The sequence below is a fragment of the Sinohyriopsis cumingii genome, chromosome 3, assembly GCF_028554795.1.
Source record: "Sinohyriopsis cumingii isolate HCF-2022 chromosome 3, ASM2855479v2, whole genome shotgun sequence".
Lineage (NCBI taxonomy): Eukaryota > Metazoa > Mollusca > Bivalvia > Unionida > Unionidae > Sinohyriopsis > Sinohyriopsis cumingii.
Genome location: NC_142963.1, coordinates 167,198 through 189,046, shown reverse-complemented (window position 1 = coordinate 189,046; position 21,849 = coordinate 167,198). Strand labels below are relative to the sequence as shown.

At 33.8% G+C, this 21,849-nt stretch overlaps 1 protein-coding gene across 1 annotated transcript in view; it reads right to left on the bottom strand.

The window, feature by feature from the left end:
• LOC149802314 (uncharacterized) overlaps positions 1–21,849 on the bottom strand; it is a 180,449-nt gene that overhangs the window by 8,758 nt on the left and 149,842 nt on the right. The window contains exons 40-46 of the mRNA XM_089951529.1: positions 13,600–13,750; positions 13,029–13,098; positions 12,624–12,690; positions 12,094–12,179; positions 9,323–9,449; positions 7,340–7,381; positions 6,678–6,770 (exon numbers count right to left, since the gene is read on the bottom strand). Coding sequence (XP_089807655.1) covers positions 6,678–6,770; positions 7,340–7,381; positions 9,323–9,449; positions 12,094–12,179; positions 12,624–12,690; positions 13,029–13,098; positions 13,600–13,750 — 636 coding nt within the window. The remainder of the gene's footprint in view (positions 1–6,677; positions 6,771–7,339; positions 7,382–9,322; positions 9,450–12,093; positions 12,180–12,623; positions 12,691–13,028; positions 13,099–13,599; positions 13,751–21,849) is intronic.

Here is a 21,849-nt window from a genome sequence, read left to right as displayed (position 1 = left end):
CAAGTTTACGCATTACAACACTCCTTTTATTGCCTTAAATATCATATATGCCCCACCCCGCAATTTACAAGTCCAGTGCCCTGTCCATGCACTACGTCAAGATTACAACTACTGGGTTGTCATTTGGACCTACTCTTCCTTATCTATGAAAGGGTTGCCCTTAACTAAGCAGGAGTGTAACAAATCCTTGCCCATCTTGCTCTTGCTGTGTGGTTTTAATCATCAATTATTCAAGACTCATAGTTTTAGAATTGGGGCAGCAACAGATGGTGCTAAGCAGGGTCCATCAGACAGTTACGTTCGGGTCTTAGGTGGGTGGCAGTCGGATGTCTTTAAGAAATACATTCACCTGAGCGACAGAATTTCTAGTTTGTAATTCAGAGCTGGCTTCGATATTTGCACACATTACCACAGCACTTCTACTGCCTGGTTCTGCTTTCAGGTTTTATTGGTGCACAGGTTGATACAACCTTTCAGATCATATGGGCATGTCACTTCATATGGGTTCCTTGGAGAGCACTTCACTTCATATGGGTTCATTGAAGACATGACCATCTTACAACACGTCCTTCCACTGGTGTTCTGTGACATGGAATACATGCATTTCTGGCGATTGTGTGCACAGTTCAGCAGTCTCATGGGTGCACAGACCGATAGAGCCATCCACATCATATGGCACTGTACTTCATATCGGTTCAATGAAGAACACTTCTTATGGGTTCATTGACAACGTGACTATCTTACAACACTTTAGTCTCCCACTAGCATTCTGTGACATGAAATACAAACTTTTCTGGAAATTGTGTGCCCACTTACTTCAGAATTCATGCTATTTGACACAACATGTCCAGGAATTTGTTTTGTTTTCTGTGTGTGATAACTATGTCAGTGCACAGGACTGGCTCGAAGTGTAAGTTGAATTTTTTGGCAATGTTGTTGCTCATTCATACTCTTTAAATGAACTCACAAATGTTTTGATTTATTTCATCACATGCTGGCACACCCTGCTGCAGTTGCATTACTCCACAATTAAGCAGGAATTGGATTTCATTACGAACAGGCTGATCATAGTAACCCTTTTCAGGAGTCTGAGAAACATTACAAAGATTTACAGAAAAAGAAAACCAAATTATGGAAAAAAGCTAATGAATAAAAATACATAACCATAAAGATATATCAAAACAGAAACAAAATCGAAGAGCTAACTAAACTAGTTAATGGGAGAACCAAACTTGTTCTAACAAAGTGTAAAGTGTATACAGACCAAAAAACTACATAATAAAATAAAACAGCATGATTGCTAGGGTGGGATATAACCAATTTCTTTTCATTCAATAGAACATTTTAAAGACAGACACAACTATGAATCGTGCACCACAATTCATGATTAAACATAATTTAATATTGGATAGGGAAAAATCGCTTTAAATTATATCAAACTGATGATTTTACAGAATAAATACAATCCACACATTCCTTCCCGTACAGAAATTTCTTATGGATTCCACTTATGGAATCCTTATGGAATAGATATGGACTGAAGAACGTATGGAATCAGACAATTTATTCCATATCAGTTCCATAAGTACTTCACAGCAAGTGAAAATTCCATATGGAATAAAGTTGCAACTTTAATCCATAAGCACTTTTTACATATGAAAAGCAGGCTCATGTATTATAGCATCATGGAAAATACTCTTTGAAGAATTAATAACCTAAACTATCTGATTAAAATAGAAATATTGGTGGGAGTTTGTGTACCTGTATATGTCAGTGTAGCTGATGTAGAAGGATGAATCTATACTCATAAATTTTAAGTAACACATGTATGTCAATTTTCTTTAATTTATTTCCACAGATGTTTAAAAACAAAGACATGACAAAAAAGTAGGGAAAATGTAAACATGATCAGAAATTTAGCATTAAAATACAAGCATAGATGAATCTTTGGTGCAAGGTGGATTTTGGGCTTGATCTAATGTTTATTCTGAAAAGTAATTTTTTAGGCTTCCTATTAAAATATGCTCTTCAAAAATCATACCCTAGTGCAAATGTGACTTAAATTTCAGCAAAATCAATGAACATTCCTCGACATTCCCTCAAATGTCCATTTTCACTAAAATCATGGTATTTTAGGAGATTTTACCAACATTTAAGAAAATATCAATGAAATTTTGTGATTGAAATTTCACTGATTCTCCCAACATTTCTGAAAATATTAGTGGGAATTTTTTATTGAAATTTCACTGAGAGTTTGTCAAAAATTCTAAAAATATAGTGATATTTTGTGATTGCAATATCACTGAAATTTTAGTTTAAAAAAATATAAATAAGATATAATAAAATTTATTTTTGTTTCTTGTACAATTTGATTGATTTTCAGCAGCATTTATATTCCCTGTTTCTGATAACTGTAATTGTATTGTTTATTTTGGGAACAATAACTTCTTTCCACATCTTTCTGTATTATATTTCTTTATCAAATTTTGTTATTGTTGTTGTTGTACTTTTTAAAACTTAAACTGGATTTAACTGCCCTCAAACAAGTTTTCTTGTTTTCAGTTTTGAATCAGAATTTCTCTTTTCTCCTGACCTGAATCTGATTTTCCTCGATATGGACCCTTTTTTAAATATAGTCTCCGAAACTTTTTTAAAATAATGCTCTATCCGGTCCCATTCCGCAACGGGCTTTCTAATAAGTATTTGTTCCGTTTATTATTTAAAGGATGATCATTGTAAAGAGCTTTCTGATTGGTCAAAATTTTGTACTTGTCCAATGAGTAGTTGCATAACGGAAGCTGACGGGAATGCTAAACATGGCGATTCGAGCGGGATACGAGTTTGAATAACCATTTGAAAAATGTGCGGCAAAGAGAATAGCTTGAATCAAAGTCGATGGGAGCGTAATTGGTCAGTGTGTACGAAAACTGAACGCCAGGATTAGCATTTCGCTTTTTGTGTCATAAAGAGAGTAGTGGATAACGTGCTAAATAGAACAAGGAATTGAACCAGGATGATTTCGAAGTTATATAACTCAAAACTGATTAACTTCCAGGATGAATTTAAGGACAAAGTATAGATCACTGGTGGGAATTCTTGCGAAATACCCATGTCTATCTAAAGATGGTCATATCTTTGCAGAATTTTCTTGGCCCACACGTAGAATCATCGTTCAGTATTGTGAGGCATTATTGTGTATATTATCTAAATATTCTAGGTGTGTTGGAATTTAGTGTAAAATAAGAGTACTTCTATCATGATAAACGTTTGTCACCCTGCTTATTGAACAAGAACTAATTCAAGAGACCACAACAGCATCATAGTTTGTACATTAATAAAAAATCAAGTTGCAGTACAAGTGACATGGCAGGCTTTTAGCATTTCTTTTCATGTCTCAAATGGATGCTTTTTTGTAATTTTGCATTATTTTCACAGTTGAAATTTTCAATGCAGATTAATATTTTATATATGTTTATGTGTTCACAGATGCCTGTGCATATATTCTAGGCTTGATACTTTGATTTTTAAAATCACTTAATTATTTAGTGTCAAGCCAGATTCTTCACATCATGTTGTATATACTATAAATATTGTACATAACAGATAGGCCTCAAGGTAGATTAGTTCTGCAATTAAGTTACCTTCTCTAAATAAAGTCATTTTTATTACTAATTTTATTATTATTATTAACTCCCATATCTCTTGCCTTGGATGTCATATAATTACAACATCTGTAAAAAAAATCATGCAAACTTAATATCACTTTGGTTAATAAAGACCTGTTTAAGTCATATTCATTATTAATCTGAAACCTTCTGAAACTTAAGTAAAATACTATATAATGATCAAAACTGTAGTGAAATCTCAAAACGTTTTAGTCAAATATTTGTGAAATCTCACCAGACTTTTCAGTGAAATGAAAAAGACTTAAGTGATGCCATCATGGATTAGGCTTTGTATGTGAGAAAGAAAATGAGGACAAGAAAAACTTAAATCTTATTTGATAATGTCTGTCAAAATAAAAGTTATATCCATTTTAAAAATTATGGTGAAATATTCATTATTGCTTTCCAATAATGTCTAAGAATCATTAGGCAGTTTAATAGAAATCTGAAGCAGATTTTTTTTATGGTTTAGACAAAAAGTACTTAAAAAAACCCGTCTGAAATCCGCCTTAAGTATGCCTGGAAATTTTTGTATGGGATGAACTATTACCAAATTCCAAATGAACTATTTACAAATTCCATATGGTATATTTGCCAACTCCATATGGACTATTCACAAATTCCACATGGAGTATTGCCAAATTCCATATGGATTATTCACAAATTCCATATGGATTATTGCCAAATTCCATATGGAATTTTAATTTTATTCCATATGGACAACCTACAGATCTCATGGACTAATTAGAATATTCCATGAGATTTTCCATACTGAGTACGTAAGGAGTCCATAACATTTCCATATGGATACAGTGAAATCGATAAGAGTACTTTAACTATAGAATAGAAATGTCCATATGGATATTTCTGTAAAAGTACGTATGGATTCCATATCCATTCCATGTGAAAAAATTTGTATGGGTAATACATTGTTGACAATCAGAGACATGCAAACAGTGTGTGAAACTTGCCAAAACATTTGACATAGCCACAGATTAGTAGTCCTGTTGATAATAAACTTGTCCTACATTTCATCATATAAGAGGGCACACATTATCAATGACTCAATGATAAATGTAGCTAGACATTAATTAGCATTTTACATGACAATTTAGATACTGAAACACAGAACAGGAAGAAAAGCACAAAAATATATTTATATCGCATTTATTATATGAGTACTATATGTTGTGAGATATTCGTTTTTTTGTTGTCGACATTTCTGGACGAGGCCTTATCTCATAATATATCTTTTGTCAGATTTTCGACCGCTCTCTACCAATTAATACATTTACATAGACTGACATTTGTATGTGGATGGTAAGTAAAATTCCTCTTCTTTTCACTCAGGTTTAAATCTTTGAGAATACTCACACACCTGTGTCTCTATCATCTGTTGACCCGCTGTTAAATTTCAGACGCATGTGTGGAATGCAGCATCACTCTGCTACCACAAATATACATTATATTTTTTTAAAACATCTTACTTGTTGTTTTTTTTCAATAGGCAGGTAGGAACAATAACTACAATCGACCAAATGACGGCCAATTCCTTTTTTAAAAATGTACCCAAATAAAACAGTTTGCTGAAATTTCAAAGAAAATATTACCTTTGAAGAACCGACTGTTATGAAAATGCACAAAGCAAACAAAACAAATCAGTCTCAATCATGCAATAAAATTATTTGATGTTGCTGCCACAATAAGAAATGTGCATTTGTTTGGTTCTCCAAAGCTGGCCTTTAGCAGTAACTTCAATAACGCATGCACCTTTCATCAAAGAAAGCCGACTACAATCTTTTCTTCAAAGGAAGTCAGTACCAAGCTTAATAAAAGCAATGGAATCTGATGGATTTTTCATTTTCCAACGTGACTGGAACATGTTTACTGTGCTGTGAAAGTTTCCTTTTTGCAGGGAAAAAGTTTATGCTTATGAATGCTACCAACAGCAGCTAAAAACACAAACTTAATTTTACCGACTTGGGATGTACTAAAAAGTAAATGTGCTTTATCATTCGTTACATGATTGTGCTATGTTTATCCACTGAATTCAGACTTATATGACCTGTGACAAAATTATTATTTTAAATGTGTGTGCATTTTTTTGATGGAATTACTTGTATTGTGGATTAACTGATGAGATTTGCGGGTGAGTACATGGTGTTGATACTCTATTCATGCTATACATTAGACATGTATATATCAACAGCATATACATTTATGTACCAATCCCTGGTTCTCTAAATAAAGAAGAATATAATATATGCCTTCTCTGTTTTCACTACAGGTGTATTTCCCATTAAATATGCATCAATTTAAGATGGTAACTGTGCCAATGAAGCACATATTTTACCGCCCGCGTTTGATACCTACCTACCCCCACACCATTTTTTTGGGGTACATGCATCACTTTTTTCAGCTAACTAACCTGGTTGCTTATAACATGGTTCGGTCTATAACATGGCTCCCAACTACCATGTTATAGCAGGGTCATACTTTACCACAAGAGAGAACCTTCTTTTTCTTAAAATCTGAGTCAACAGCATCTCCCATCACCCTTTTTCATTATTCCCATTCTTAATCATAGCATTAAAAAGAAACTTTTAAATACAAATCAAACAGTCAATTGAAAAGTGGGTTAGAACAATGTTGTATGGTTAGCTATACTAAAGTTGCCACAAATGGGAGCATGCTTTTGGTTCCAGTTTCACACTAATATATTCTCTTAACTGCTTGATTATATTTGTGCCATTATATACAAATCTCTTTCATTTAATCACGTATCAATACATACACTGTTGGATCCAGGAATAATGATATTCTCTGTGTTTGGCATATACATTTAGGTTTTGCATTGATTTTATACAGGGTATATTTTTTTATATAATTGGGAATTAAAACAACACATCATGCAACTTTTTAGATATATCTAACAAGATATTCACTTGCTAAGTGCTAGGTATTTTAATCTGGATATAAGTTGTAATTACAATATTATATTTTTGCTCTTACATTTTGTTCATCTCTTGATGCAGTTCTGAGTGTGGAAGCTGACATATCTGACATCTTTCTCTGTCTATTTTTTAATTTCATAGCATCGTGTATCTGAAAACAAATTATATGCAGACAAGATTAAAAATAAACTGTCCATTCTAAAAAGACAAATCTCTCACTAAATTTGATCCATGGACTATAAAAACCGTTTTAGGAATTGATCAAATCATGATAGTGCCATATTATCTCATTTTTGGTTAATAATGTTGTCATACAGCATACAGGAAATTTCCAATGTTTCACAGTATCACTTGCTATTAAAGTTCTGAAGATTTCATGAACATTTATTTCTTATAAATTGTGTCGTGTGCATGTTAATTGAAAGCAAAATGTTCTTGTTGACCACTTTATGGTGCTGAATATATATTACATGGAATTTGTTGAAAAGTATATATTTCATTGCAATGTTCTATGGACAAATCATTAAACGCAATTTTGGGAAAGTTTACTGGATATCCAATATTGTACCAAGTATACTGAGATATTCATAGTTTAATTTACACTTTCATTCAGAAAAGGCACCATCACTTTTCCAAATAAGAATAAACTTTCATTCAGCCATATTCTTATGTTTACTAAATGAATGTTCTAGAAGTAGTATATTTTCTTGCTACACTTACCTGCTTATTTAACAAGCAGTGGAATATGAAAATAAACAGACCCTGGAAATAAAAAGATAAAAGATTTTACTTTCAATAATCTTTAGACCTTTGCATAAAACTTACACATAGTTACAGTTCATGCAATGTTTCCAGTCCCCAAGCAGTGCAGTGTGGGTGCAGATGACTGAGACAAAAACACCGTCTCTCGGTGTGTCCTGATGCAGTTGCCATGACATATCGTGGAGGATGGTTCTGAACATCATGCTTGCTTGCGGAGTCGCATTCCATGACGGACTGAATGTGGTCACGATAAGAAAAAGGGTGTGGTGTACTGTTTATGCCCACGCAAGCATTCTCAAAACAAGTTGAGAGAGAGAGGCACTGGTTTATTTACCATCTTATCTCTAGCGTGAGCAATTTTAATACTTTTGATACTGGAAAAATCTGATTATTCATTTAATTATAAACACTTGCTAGTTCTAACAAAGATAATGTTTGATAACATAATCCCAAATCAAATTTTAGATAACATATACATAATGGCAATGAGTCACAAAAGTATTCATACTCCATTATAGCGACAAATCTATTTTTCCCTCACTACAAAATTACAAAATCTATAGATGCAGTCATGTCCTTATTTATGTAGCAGTTTGCACAATAAACTTTGTTAATGATCACATACAAATCAGTGATATTGTACTCCTTGATGTGAAAAGAATAATAAATTCAAACAAATTAATAACACTATTGCTTTATACCAGACTAAAAAAAAAAGTCACACAGGTTCTGAATGTTACCCAATGAATGAGTTCCCATTAACATAATGGATGATTTATTTTGACATCCAATCACTCGATTATATATGTGTAATTAAAACTTTAGAAAGTATAGTTCTGATGGTTGCTGAATGAACACAGTAAAACAAAAATTATTGCTAACAGTTAACTTACCATGTAATGTTCCATTACAAAGATGATTGATAAGCTAAGTTTATTCTCATACTGAATTTCTATATTTTGGGAAGAAAAGGAGGCACATTTATACACTTTTCTGTTTGGATGAGCAGTGTCACTACATACAAGTTTGTTATTGTCATATATGTGTCCGAGAGAGAGATGGAGAGAACATTACTAAGGTTTAATATCTATACACTACTTTATGTTGTACTATTTAATATCAATTATCAAAGTAGCAGAGTTGTTTTACATATGGTCGCAAAATCGATCCTAGATACTTTTAGGTGCACAAGTGCATTGTTAAAAAATTTTTTTGTTACAGTATACTGTAAAACCACAGGCTATTATGATGTTTGAGTTTCATACAAGGAATATTAGTGATAGAAAGAAGAACTTGTGAACTAATCAAAACGTTATTATCAATTAATATGCCTTTGTCTGTTTATTGTCTTGAATTCATTGTGCAAGTCAAATCAACTAACTGAAAATTATTTGCTAATGAATAAAGGGTGATATAGGGAGCTGGAAATAAAATTAGTTGTTTAAAATGGACAATGGTATCTGATTATAAATCAATCTTGACATCTCAGTCTTTCCGTAAGTGGTCTTCATTTACTGTCTTTTCAAATGGCAATCAGTAATATCGACCAGCCCCTCCTAGGTGGAGTTACCAATGGCATGCCTGCCCTGGTGCGGCAGTGATTTGAAGGTATTTATCCCTCCACTGTGGCATGAACGTGGAGGGGATTAACTTTCACATGGCGATATGTAGGGAATCGAAAAATCACATTTACTGATACTTAAATCTTTTTGACTCTAAAGCATATATGTAAAGTATACAAGTACAAAACATCAGTGTCCATCATTGACTCTAAAGCATATATGTAAAGAACATAAGTATATAAACCTTGTCCAACAGTCAATCCATTAGTTAACTAAATTAGTATCCAGTGTGCCAGCCAAATTAAAAAAGAATTTTTTATGCGCAAGTTTTTAAAAACAATAAATGTCAATTACTGCTCAAATGATATGGCTTGGTTACCTGTAAGGAATTGAAGATCGTGAACAAATACTGAAACACTACCATGTCCTCATTGACTGAAAGGATCCCAAAGACCCATGTGACTCCTGTTATTGGCAGTAGGACTCCAAGACTTCTCAAGCTTGTCCTAAATTTAGATTTTGCAAATGTTATAGAATATTTCATTTTTAAACCTTGATTTTTACTTTACTTTCTCTGAATTTGGTGTCAAAAGAAGGCATAGTAACTTTTTAATATGTACCAGGAATAGATAAATATCATTCAATCACTAGTAAGAACAGATAAACCTGACAAAGAAAAAACATAAAACAAGAAAACACAAATAGTGAATCCCCTACTGAACTCACTGAAGGACACAATGAACTCATTATATCACGAAACGATACTAATTCATCTTTTTGAATTATGTCTACACGTGATCTTGTGACATAACTTATTTTGCTCCCGTGACTGTATCAAGTACACAAAATTTTTTAGAATGCACGTTTGGTTCATGCAGAATCTCCAAAAAGCTAAATCTGTTCTAAAAAAATGTGACAAGTCAGCGCAATATACCCCCAACCTTAGAAATGCAGAGAATAAGATAGGTTCCGCAGAAATATTTGACTTAATGCTAATGTAAATTATAAACAGAAACTCCAAAGTATTTCCAACTCATGCAAAGGCTATTTTTTTGGCAAATATATGTAACTCTTGATTTGAACAAAGTAACTTCAGTATTTGAAATGTAACAACAGAAATCATTTATTTCAACAGCATTATTTATTCAAGTTACAATGTTTTTGTGCATCTTCATTTGAGGAGCATCTCCCATATCTTAAAAGCATGATCATTTCTGAAACTCAAGCCTTGAGTCAGTTTTGATCTTCACATATCTCTTTCCATCCTTTTTTGTTATGTAATTTGTTTTGCAGATACTATACAAAAACATTTTAGAATCATGCATGCCCCTCCATTGGGACTTGATGTTACAAAATAAAGACAAAGTTAAATTTAAAAAAAATAAATAAAAACTTATGTGAATATGATAAACTACTACTGTTAATTCAAAAACTGCCAAAATATAATTGCTGTTCGAAGAAATATACATTGTATGATGTAGTCTTCTTATTATGTTACATCCAACTGATGCAAAAACTATAGGATGAATTTTTTGGAAAGCCAACTTATGCAAAAAAAAAAAAGAACCCCTAAATACACTGTACCTAAATCAATATAGAAGAATGAGCTTATTTTAGTTGTGAAAAGCCTTAAAATAATCAAAGGGGGTGTGTATCTTGAGCACATTTTAAAATGAAAACAAGAAGAAAAATGAGACCACAATGTAAAAGTATAAGTACTCAGTTGCTGGACTTTATAAAAACTGAAAAAGATTATTCTTATTATCGTAACTAAAATAACATTGCTAAATATGTTTTGATGTCAGAACATTAAACCCATATTTTCGCTATATGTACAAAATGTGGTGATTCATTTCAAATAAAGATTATATTTGTACTTTAGTAAGCCAGTAAGGAATTGATTGTTTTATTACAGAGGTATTACTTTATCAATCTGTTGGAAAGCAAACTACTTAAGTACCTATTATTGCATATTGGTTCTGACAGGCCTACTAATCGCGATGATTAATAAATAAGAAGTCAGATGGAAACAAAAAGAATGAAAAAGGTACAATTGAAACATTTGAGCTAAATTATATATAAATTATAAAAGGTAGCGTAAACGGACGTTTTAATGTAAAAGGCATTCAATATAAATTTCATAGTGCATTTAAGTTTTATTTGAATGAAGATTTTTAATTACAATGAAATATCTCAGTTTTGAACATAACTATCTTTAGTACCTTTGGAATCTGTTTGTACCGGACATCTATACTAATGATCATCTCCAACAAATGGAGGTAATTCCTCTTTTTAACCTTGAATTAGGCAGTTAACAGCAACAACGTGAAGCCACAGGTTTCAACATACAAAATGCAATTAATGTTAGATTGCTCAAAGATATTACACTGACGTATTTATTGTAAAGCCATGCTAGGAAGTGGATATGCAAGTCTGACACCACTTGGAGAATGTGTTTCTTTATTGTACTGTAAATATTATCACTTCATAAAACTTGCAATAACTTTTTACGATGCCTTTAATTTCCAAATATATACATCTTGACAGCAGCTCCTGTGTAGATTTTAATCCAACACTAATATTACAAATGTTTTATTATTTTTATACTACAATCGTTCAATATCCCCAAAAAGCTAGGTAGATTATTATTATTATTGTTATTACTATTATAACATAATGAAAAACAAATGGTCAGTCAGTTCCCTATCCAAGATACACTTTGCTTTAGAGGCAAAGACTTGTGTATATCTATATATACACACACACACACACACATATACACAAAAGGAATAAAAGGGCCTCAACTCAGTAATGTATTCATCTATTCATAGGCAAAACCTATTATGTGTGGACTTAGATGCTTGGTGTTAATAAACATGATGAAAATCACATTTGTCTATGATGTTTTCACTGCATCATCTTTATCTTTAAAAGAAACTGTTTCTGGATACATGAATGTTGCATACAACTCATATGGCTTAAAGACAGTAAGGATATGTCTTTACTATTCAGTTGAATATTCTTTGTGTGTTCCTGTGTGTGATACTAGTCTATTAATATGAAATCTTTATCACAGAGTAATAAGGTCATGTTTCATGTAGATAATGGACCTTTAATTTATGTTTACTCACATTTCAAATTAAAACTTACTTAATCTTCTCCTTTTTGTTTTTCTTCATTACTGCAGACAAAGTGAACATCTTCCTGATTACAATCACTATTATAACCACATTGATCTATTGTGTAGGAAATACATAATATAAAATAAGTGATATAAATGTCATCAAATAAGCATTCACACACAGAATCTAGAGGCACAATTTTTAGTATGTAGGATCAACTAATTTACAACTCTTGTACCCCAAAGTTTCTGTCACTTATGCAGTTTAATAACTCTCAGACATTAATCAAGCTAATCAGCAGTCTTACTTTGAAGGGTCAATCATTATGTGTTTAAAAAGAGAATAATTTTTGTGTATGTTTAAGGCAAAGAAGGAACATTTTCAAATACAGTAAAATCAATTTCAACAAAATACAATTAATTAGAATTATTATAATAATATAATAAAAATATAAAATAATAATTATAAAAATATAATAGAGATAATATTACACTTTTTCTGTTCGGGCAGATGCCACAGGGTCTTAACATTTACAGAATATCAGCAGATTTTACTCACAGTAATGATTAGTGCAACTGGACCAACAAAAGCCCATATCAGTCCATGTTGGACAGAGAGCCAGCAGCTGTCAGAAGAAAATGGAAAATGCAATATGAAAAATTCAGTTATTCTTTATTGACTTTCTAACAGCAACATTTATTGCCATGATTTTTAAAATATGCAGTGGATACTAAAAACTTTGATCTGTCTGTTCCACTTGTCTGTCTTTTACCAAACGTCCTAAACCAGCTGTGTGCGATTTCAAAACATTTAGCATTTTACTTGCAAATATTGTTAATGTGTGTGTGTGTGTGTGCACAAGTGATGGGTTTCATCTTATGTTCTTGGGTCAAAATGGTTGCTTTAATTATTGAAATATGCAAGGAGGAAAATAATAGGAGAGACTTAAAGTAAAATTTTTACAATTTTTCGTTCCCATATCCATGAAGTCTGCTAATCCCAAGAGAGACACCAACAATTCCCCCTGGAATTACTAAAAGAAACAGGAAAGATAAAACTAATGCTTACTAATATTACTGTAAAAGACGCTTCTTTTGTATTTGATTAATAAGTTCATAAAGTGCATTTCAATACAAAACTTTCATAATTTCTAAGAGCTTTCTTGCTTGACTTTTAATTATTTTAAAGACAATTCATGCCAAGCAGAATTTGTTAGATCTACTTTAAATTCTAGTACATGTATATAGTTCTGTTAAAATAACCAGAACATGCTCACATTCAGCTTTATAACTTGTGAATTAAAGAAATGCTTGCAATCTTTTCAAAATTCTGATGGCATCATTGGCAATTTTGTATTGTTAACATTAAATAGTACCAGTATGTTAATATATTGACTCTATCATATGTTTATATTGCACTCTATACATAATCAGGTCTAACAATTTCAAATGAGTATTTAATCAAAGATCAGAAGGGTCATGAAAGAGAGGCCAATCAGTCATCTCAATGATCAATTCGAAACAAATTGTCTTACTCCAAGCGAGTGGCAAGAGCCACTTGCGGCTGGATCGGGTTCGGAACACATAGAGGGTAGACACAGCTATCTCTATTCCTTCCACCAGCATAATGAAAAATACAGCCAGATAAAAGTAGTGGAGACATGCAGCTATCACTGTACAGGCAATCTGAAACAAATTCGTGCACAATATTGGGTATTAGGTTTAAATTATTTAAAGAAAGTGTGTTATCTTCCAGATACATTTGAACTAAGTTACATACTATATTTTATTTTAGTTTTTGTGTACCATGGTCAATATTTCAGCTAGAAAAAACGCATCTGAAAAGAATTCTGGCACAATATCAATATGATTATAGAAACAGATGTAACAAATTTTGTTAAAAAATTAAATTTGATTCAAAACAGCTTTAAAAATTCTAGAAAATTCAAATACAGTAAATTAGTTACAAATATTGTATATATTTGTATATATATTTCCATATATATATGGAAAGTGGATTTCCAACAAATTCAAATTTACTTAAGCTAATTGTTGCCCATAAAAGTCAATTAGTGCTGGCTTATACATGATGGTGCATTAACATAATAACCTTTAGCTTTTTTATAGAAAATAAATTAAATGACAATTGTTTAAATTGGTGGAGAAAAGAAAGAAGTAAGTGGCAGATCTTTTATGAATCATACTCCATTTGTCTTCAATTTCCAAAGTATTTATATGACTTTTTGCAGTCGAAGATTTCCAACCATAGCATTTTCTCTGTCCATACGAAATTTTTGTAATGGAAAGATGCAGTCATCAACAGTGAATGCAATGTTAAAGCCATTCTATTTTTAGTAGAAGTAGATTCTCTTGTAGGTAAAAAATGGCAGTACATCTGTACTGTGTAAACCATGCAAGATATTAAACAAATCTGCTCATGTATCAAAGTGATACCGTTTTATTGGAAGCTCTGTCCTTTCTTTAAATAGCAGTGATCAGAATGCAAATGCAGTTAAATATTACCAGCACTACGGAATATGTTGGTTCTGATGAGCTGTCGGTCATACACTCATGCAACAGCTATGTCGGCAATAGAAACCAGAACGAATAGTCACAGCTCTACATATGTCTCCATTTTTTCTGACTGTGAATGACCCACCTATCTCTTCCTTGCTGGATTTTGCTCCTATCAGCCCACAATTGCAAAAGGAGATCATTGTAGGTAATTACATAAATTTATCATGATTACTAATGCTGCATGAATTTGAAGACCAAACTTCCATATAGTCAGGTCAGTGGGGCATGAACTTAGTAAGTTTCATACTCAGTATTCAACTATGACCCAAGTCGGCGAGCATAGACTTTCCAGATTATTAGCGAGTTCATACTAGCTTACAGTTGTTGCAAAGCAATTATGTGTGAGACCTTTCCTTCCAAAAGGCAAGAATTAAATGAAAAACTAAATTAGAGTAAAACAATACATGTGTTGACTAAATGACATCCTGACTTGTATGAGTATCACAAAGAATTTGCACCCAAAGCAGGCCATTTATTGTAGTACCATAAACATTAAAGTAGACTGGAGTAGAATTGACTCAAGGCTACAAACACATATCCTATTTGTTTATAAGATTGTTACATGCAAGGACTGCCATAGGTTTGTTCATGATGCAGAGATCTGAAATAAAGCTCTGCAGACAGTAAATAACTTACCAAGACAAAACCCCTTCATTTATAGAGAGAGTTGGATGGGAAAGGATATTACAGGAAAACAAATATGCAATAACTTCAACAAAGCAAAAGATTGTTTCAGAGCAAACTGTCCAGACATGCAAAAACATACATTCACAATTCAAATGCCACCTAGTGACTAAGCCATTGCATGTTCTTACAAACCACAAAGGCTAACTTGGGAAATACTGATTATGACGTACCGAGCAGCTACACCCATAAACATTGCTGTACTTAAAAAGAGGAATTACAGGCTCAGCCTGAAAAATATTGAGGATTATATTATCAATGATCTCCACTATGGCTTTCACACAGAACTTTCTCATCAGCTTTCCTCTTTATTTGAGTGTAAACGTTTGACAGGACTTTACTTGAGTATAAGGTCTCTGATTGTCCCTTTTGAAAATCCGCCATTTCATGTGTTCCAGAGCAGCCCCTCAACATAGTGCAAAGAAAATATTATGGGAAGTTCAGATGTACTGTTGATCTGCTAGCACCTCAGTTCCCTCAAGCATGAAAGTTGTTTTGCCTTAATCAACATAGGTGATGCTATTCGCATTCTTTGATAATTACGATGAGGTGTTATGTGCAAGATTTACTTTACTGCTGCATTCAAGAAATTCCCACACTCCTGACATTGTGGCCTCTTTTATCAAGTGGTCTTCAATATTATTTCTGCACTATGTTGGTATTTGGCAGTTAATATTTTTGATACACTGTCCAGTCGAGCACTTTTGTGGAGTGTACAACATAATTCATTTACATTTCTAACACTTACTGGTTGAATTGTGTTCATCTGTCCATTGATGAGCCTGATTTAGGAGAACAATGACAATTACTGCACTGATATTCAATAGGTTATATATTAAAAATCGCTTGTTACAAGATACTGGGACCATCGCCAGTCATAGTATACCTCAGTATTATAATAATACTTGACTGAAAAAATATGTAACCTAGTAGATTGTCAAATGACAAGATGATAATTTATTAAATTTTAGTTTATGCACAACTTGATGATTTCAAGTTATTTTAGGTACATGTTGCTGGTTTTATAATGAGGTTTCTCAGATAACATTAAGGGAAGAATCGGTGCTGTGGTATAATGATGTAATATCAGATTATAAGGCTTTAGTCAGTGGCTAACACTGGGATATAGGTGTTGTACATGTACCTTGAAACTGAGAAGCATACAGGGATTTATGCAAGAGTTTGTTATTAGCCTCTTACTTGCTATCTTCATGGGGCTTTTGCCAGCTGAATCCAAAGAGCCAACTACATTAGATAATCTTATGTAACAGTGCATCATATATAGTACCAGATGACCAATCAGTTCTCTGGTTTTTCAAAGGTACAGACAATGGATTTAGAGTCTCTGAATCAAACTTTTCACAGGGATTTGTGCTGGTCTGGTTTTTCAAAGGTACAAAAAACAGATTCTGTGTCTCCACATCAAACTATTATTATGGATCTTTGCTGGCCGTCAATCAACTGTGGGGTGTGTGTATTTTTTAGTGTGTGATCTCGCTGCATAATTCACATATGTTCAATTGCAGTTTTCAATAGATTTCATACATTGTATGATCGAAGAGTTACTGACAGAACCCAAACTCAATCTCTACATAAGCACCCACATATGACAATGAAGCCAAGGAAATACAGAGGACATTTTCAAGAAATAGACAAGCTACAATCACTATACTACTAGAGAGGATTTCAGAACTTTGCCTGACAGAGGAAAAATTCTTGGACTTATAACCAGATGACATTAGATAGTGACATTTAGTGGATACGTTAAATTACAACAATGTGGACTTAACTTTCACTGTTTATTTGTCAGAAATGTGGAATTAACATATATGGAATATTGTGAACCCGGTCATTGTGAACTATCTTACTGGTATGTGACCTATAATTAAATTCATGAATTTATCATACAGATCTATTTAAAATGACAGCATTATGGCTTTTAATGGATTTAATAGGACAGATTTATGGAAGACACACAGCTAAGTGGCTACATGTAATACATTGAACAAAGATGGTAACGACCAGAGATCTACAGTTAAGACAGCACCCAGAGGATCTTTTTGATGATCAGACATTCATTTCAGCCCGGGAGTAATGAAATCTCATCAATTCCTTTGTTCAGGGAATGTAGCAGCAACAGTGTTAATGATACAAACAGTTCTTGGAACAGACAAGTTCACCCATGTGCAACAGGAAGTGCCTTCAACACATCCTAATAGTTTGACAGTGACCCAATTGTCGGGGATGGTGGTGGCATTGCAAAATGATCTTGCTACATTATCTGAAAGTGTTTTGCTCCTCGACTGACTCTAGGAATAGTGGCACGAGGCAAGCACTGACCAATCTGACATGCTATTCTTTAGGGCATGCAGAATCATTGCTGCTGGATGTCCCCATCATGGACAACAATGCAGCCCTAGGGAAGACTACTTCTATCCCTTCAGTGATGGTTGCAATATATGAGGAAGAATTCTTGCCATTCGATGGGACAGTGCATCATAATCTTCGCCAATAAATTCAAGAAGGTGCACAGATTCCTCCAGCACTCACCTTATGTAGAGGAAATTCCAGTACAGGTCTTGGAACTTCCAACAATAAAGACTGGGAGTAATAAAAGTGTCCATTTTGGTAAAAAGTGCTGTTTTCACCATGTTCCATGGAAGCTTGCAGGTGCAGTTGGAAACACTACATTGATTTTTTCAGCAACTTTAAAACTCCACAGCGCTATCCTTTTTCTTTTTTTCTTCTCCATGTGCCAGTGTGGCAATTTGTTTCATATCTTTTTGAAAAACACTATGCGATATCTACCTATGTCTTGGCTATTGGCTATGTACAGAAACTGAACAATATCCCGCATTAAATAAATTTCTTATTTTCTTCTTCGCTTTTTGTTTTGTTCCTCAAAAACTTCATAACATTTGCCGCAGACTACCGTTGATAAATGTATTCTACAAAAAACTCATTATAGTCCTGTCTTAGATCAGATTCACTCACAATGCCATCCATGCGGCTCTATTTTATTCCATGTTTCTCCTTGCTCTTCATGCATTCTTGTGGATACTTTTCAGATTAGGGCATCATCAGGGCGCTAAGCATTGTCTATTAGACAATACTGTTTGAATCTTGGATAGGTGCCAGTCATATATCCCTTTGAGGAATATATCTGCCTAGTGATAAAATTTCAAGTTTGTAATTGTGTGCTGACTTCATGTCATTTTTGCACATCACCATAGCACTTCCTACTGCCTGGTTCTGCTCTTCAATTTTCTTCTTTCAGGTCTTGTAGATACACATCAGACTGGTACCAATGTCCACATCATATGGACACCTCAATTCAGATGGGTTCATTGGAGAGCACTTCACTTCATATGGGTTCATGCAAGACATGACCATCATACAACACAAATTTACCAAGTACATTCTTCCACTGTGTGCATTATGTGACAGGGAAATACAAACATGTATTGGATAGTGTGTTCACAGCTCAGCAGCTGTCTCATGGGGCACAGACCAATACAGCCATCCACATCATATGCCACTGCTCTTCATATAGTTTTATTGGAGAGCACTTCATGTGGCTATATTGAAAAGCATGACCTTCTTACAACTCCACTGAGGATATTGTGTGCCATTTTGACACAAGCATGTGCAGGACTGGTGGTGTCAATGGGGAAATCAGTGGCCAAAGAAAGAATTCTGGTGAACCGTGACAATTCTGTAACTGATGAAATTGTTAATTAAGGCTGATGTGTCTCAGGGTGGGATTTTTTTAGATTATTGCGATGTGGTAAATTCACAGTTCGATCACTGCAGAGCATTTCTTCAAGCAATTACCTGAGGATTCGGGATGAGACATTTTCAACAGACAATTCCATTAACACTGACATTGCCATCTTCAAAAATGGACCCATTTTGTGCTGGTGTCAAGATTTCTTTCTTTTGGAACTCAAGCATATGTCCTGTGCCCTGTAAGGGGCGGTATTTGAGTCAGTGGTGGCAAATGGCTTTGGGTGGAGGTCATGGGACAAATGTTCCTTTATTAATGGATTCCATGGGCTGTCTGTTTAGTAGGGAACTTTTTTTGTTGTACTTGAAGCTCCTGCTGGCATGCATGCGCTATGATGAGCAAAACCTTTCTGGTCATTCGTTTCGCATTCGAGCAGCCACAAATGCAGCTGCAGTTGGTATGGAGGACCATCTAATTCAGACTTTAGGAAGATGGTCTTCATCATGTTATACGTGCAACATCAGAGTTCACCCTACCCAACTTCTTTATGCTCAGGAACAATTGTGTTCATACATTTAGTATCATGTGTTTTTGGACATCAGTCCTTCAAAATGGACTTTCACATTCCAAACTGGCATCCTCGTGGGGGCTTTCATTTGATATATTAATATCAAATTCAATCTGGCATTTTACCCCCCAATGGGACACTCATAAACTATCAGCCTAGCAAAGATTTAGTGAAGATGGGATCAGCCCATAATACATTAACATGCTGGGATCAGCCTAGCACATAGTTTACTTAAGCTGGGAGATTCAGCCCAGAGTACACTTGAATGCAGGGATCAGCCTAGCACAGATTTTACTGTTGCTGGGATTAGCCTAGCACCAATTCTACTTAAGCTAGGATCATCCCAGTATGCACTGTAATGCTGGGATACACCCAGCATCAATTGGGAATTAGTCTTTACATTCAGATTCTAGTCCATGTGTAGCCCCCACAGAGAGAGCCAAATATTGTTTAAATATTTTAATTAAGTGTTGGTGGTATTTTAGTTATGAGTTGATGTTATAGAATATTAGTAATAATGAAAAGTGGCATTTTTGAGAGAGAAAGAGATAGAGTGAGTAAGAGAAGAGGATAAATGCATTTACTCATGTATCCTATATTTCTTACAATGCCTGTATTAAATCACTTTTTCATACACTTCAGCACTATTATGTTGTGCATAAACTTAACATATTAGCCGCATTGCTGCAAACTTTTCAACAAGGAAATAGTGCACGAAGAGAGAACTGCTGGGTCATTTGGGCCATTTAAACCTTGCATGTTAAATAATAACTCCTGGCTGTTTCTTTCACAGCATATATGATATCTTTGTCAAATAAGCTGTCTATAGCTCTGCTTCAAAAACAGAGAAAATGCATCAACCATGCCCGATGCTAGGCGAGCTGATATTTTATGAAACAAAACCATGGACCAGTTACTGCAAGTTGCACTTTGCACACATACACACTCGATATATCATGTTTGAGAACCTACATATATTTCCTGGTCATGTTGGACCACTGGGCTCATAAATGTGAACAACCCTTCCCGTACAGAAAAATCTCACCAGTTCACATGAGCTGCTCATAAGCTGCACATGAGAACCTTGTTAGAAATGTATGCAAATTGGGTAGATTTTGCAGGCTTGTGTGTGCAGTTTGTTAGATCTTGTGAGCCAAGGAAAAACTAACCTGATTCTCACATGAGCAGATTTTGCTCACGTGAGAATCTAAATTTTCACATGAGAAAGTAGAACTTAGAAAACATTCTTTTCTATTACATACAACCATGTTTGAAAATATGGCAGAGTTCTAATTTCTCATGTGAGTTATCACGTGAGAAACTTGGACTTTGATTCTGATTAATTAACACTTATTTCAAATTTATTCAAAGTTGGATTTTCTGATGTGAGTTATCACATGAGCAATTTGGACTTTAATATTTTGTGTAAATGTTGAATTTCTATTTTGCACTTGTTCATGTTGCTTTGTTGTATTTTTTAAATTTTAAAACATCTTCAACTTATTTTCTCACAGTGAGTTTTAATCTTATTTTGACCCAACAGGCTCCTTGTATTTGAAGTTATTAAGGTTCATTTTACTGTTCATAAAACGAAACAATTCAGAATTAAGGTCTCGTATAACCAGACTACCCATTAAACTTTAACAGCTGTCAAAGAATAGAGTTAATAACTTGCATACTGATCGTGGTTAATGTTTAATAAAGTAATCCGTAAAAAGGTGAAATGTTTCTCTCCCCAAAATACACAGTTTACAAATACAAAACGGAAATAAAACTTTTGCCCTAAAATGAATCCTATGTTCCATAAACATATGATGCAACTCCTTTATTCACAAACTTCTAAAACTCCACTATAAAACTGTAAAACAAATACATAGCCACATATCTGGAAAAAAAATAAACACTGATTCACAGTCCTTTTGGCCTAACAAACTCTCAAGTCATTTTCCAGAAAAATTGGAGAATTACATAACCTACGTCGTTTTCTTCCATGCCTAACATTCGCACAAAAAGTTAATACAATCTTATACTTACTGAATTGTGTAATTCGGCTTAGGGGTCATCCATTTAGTACGTACGCAAAAATCTGGCAAAGTCTGACCTCCCCCCCCACGCATGCATACTTTTTTACGCCCCCCTCCCCATATTCTATAAAACGGCCTTTGTTTAATCCACGCAGAAACCATAAAGGATTAATAATATTAACGTGTTTCATTAAATATTGTCCAC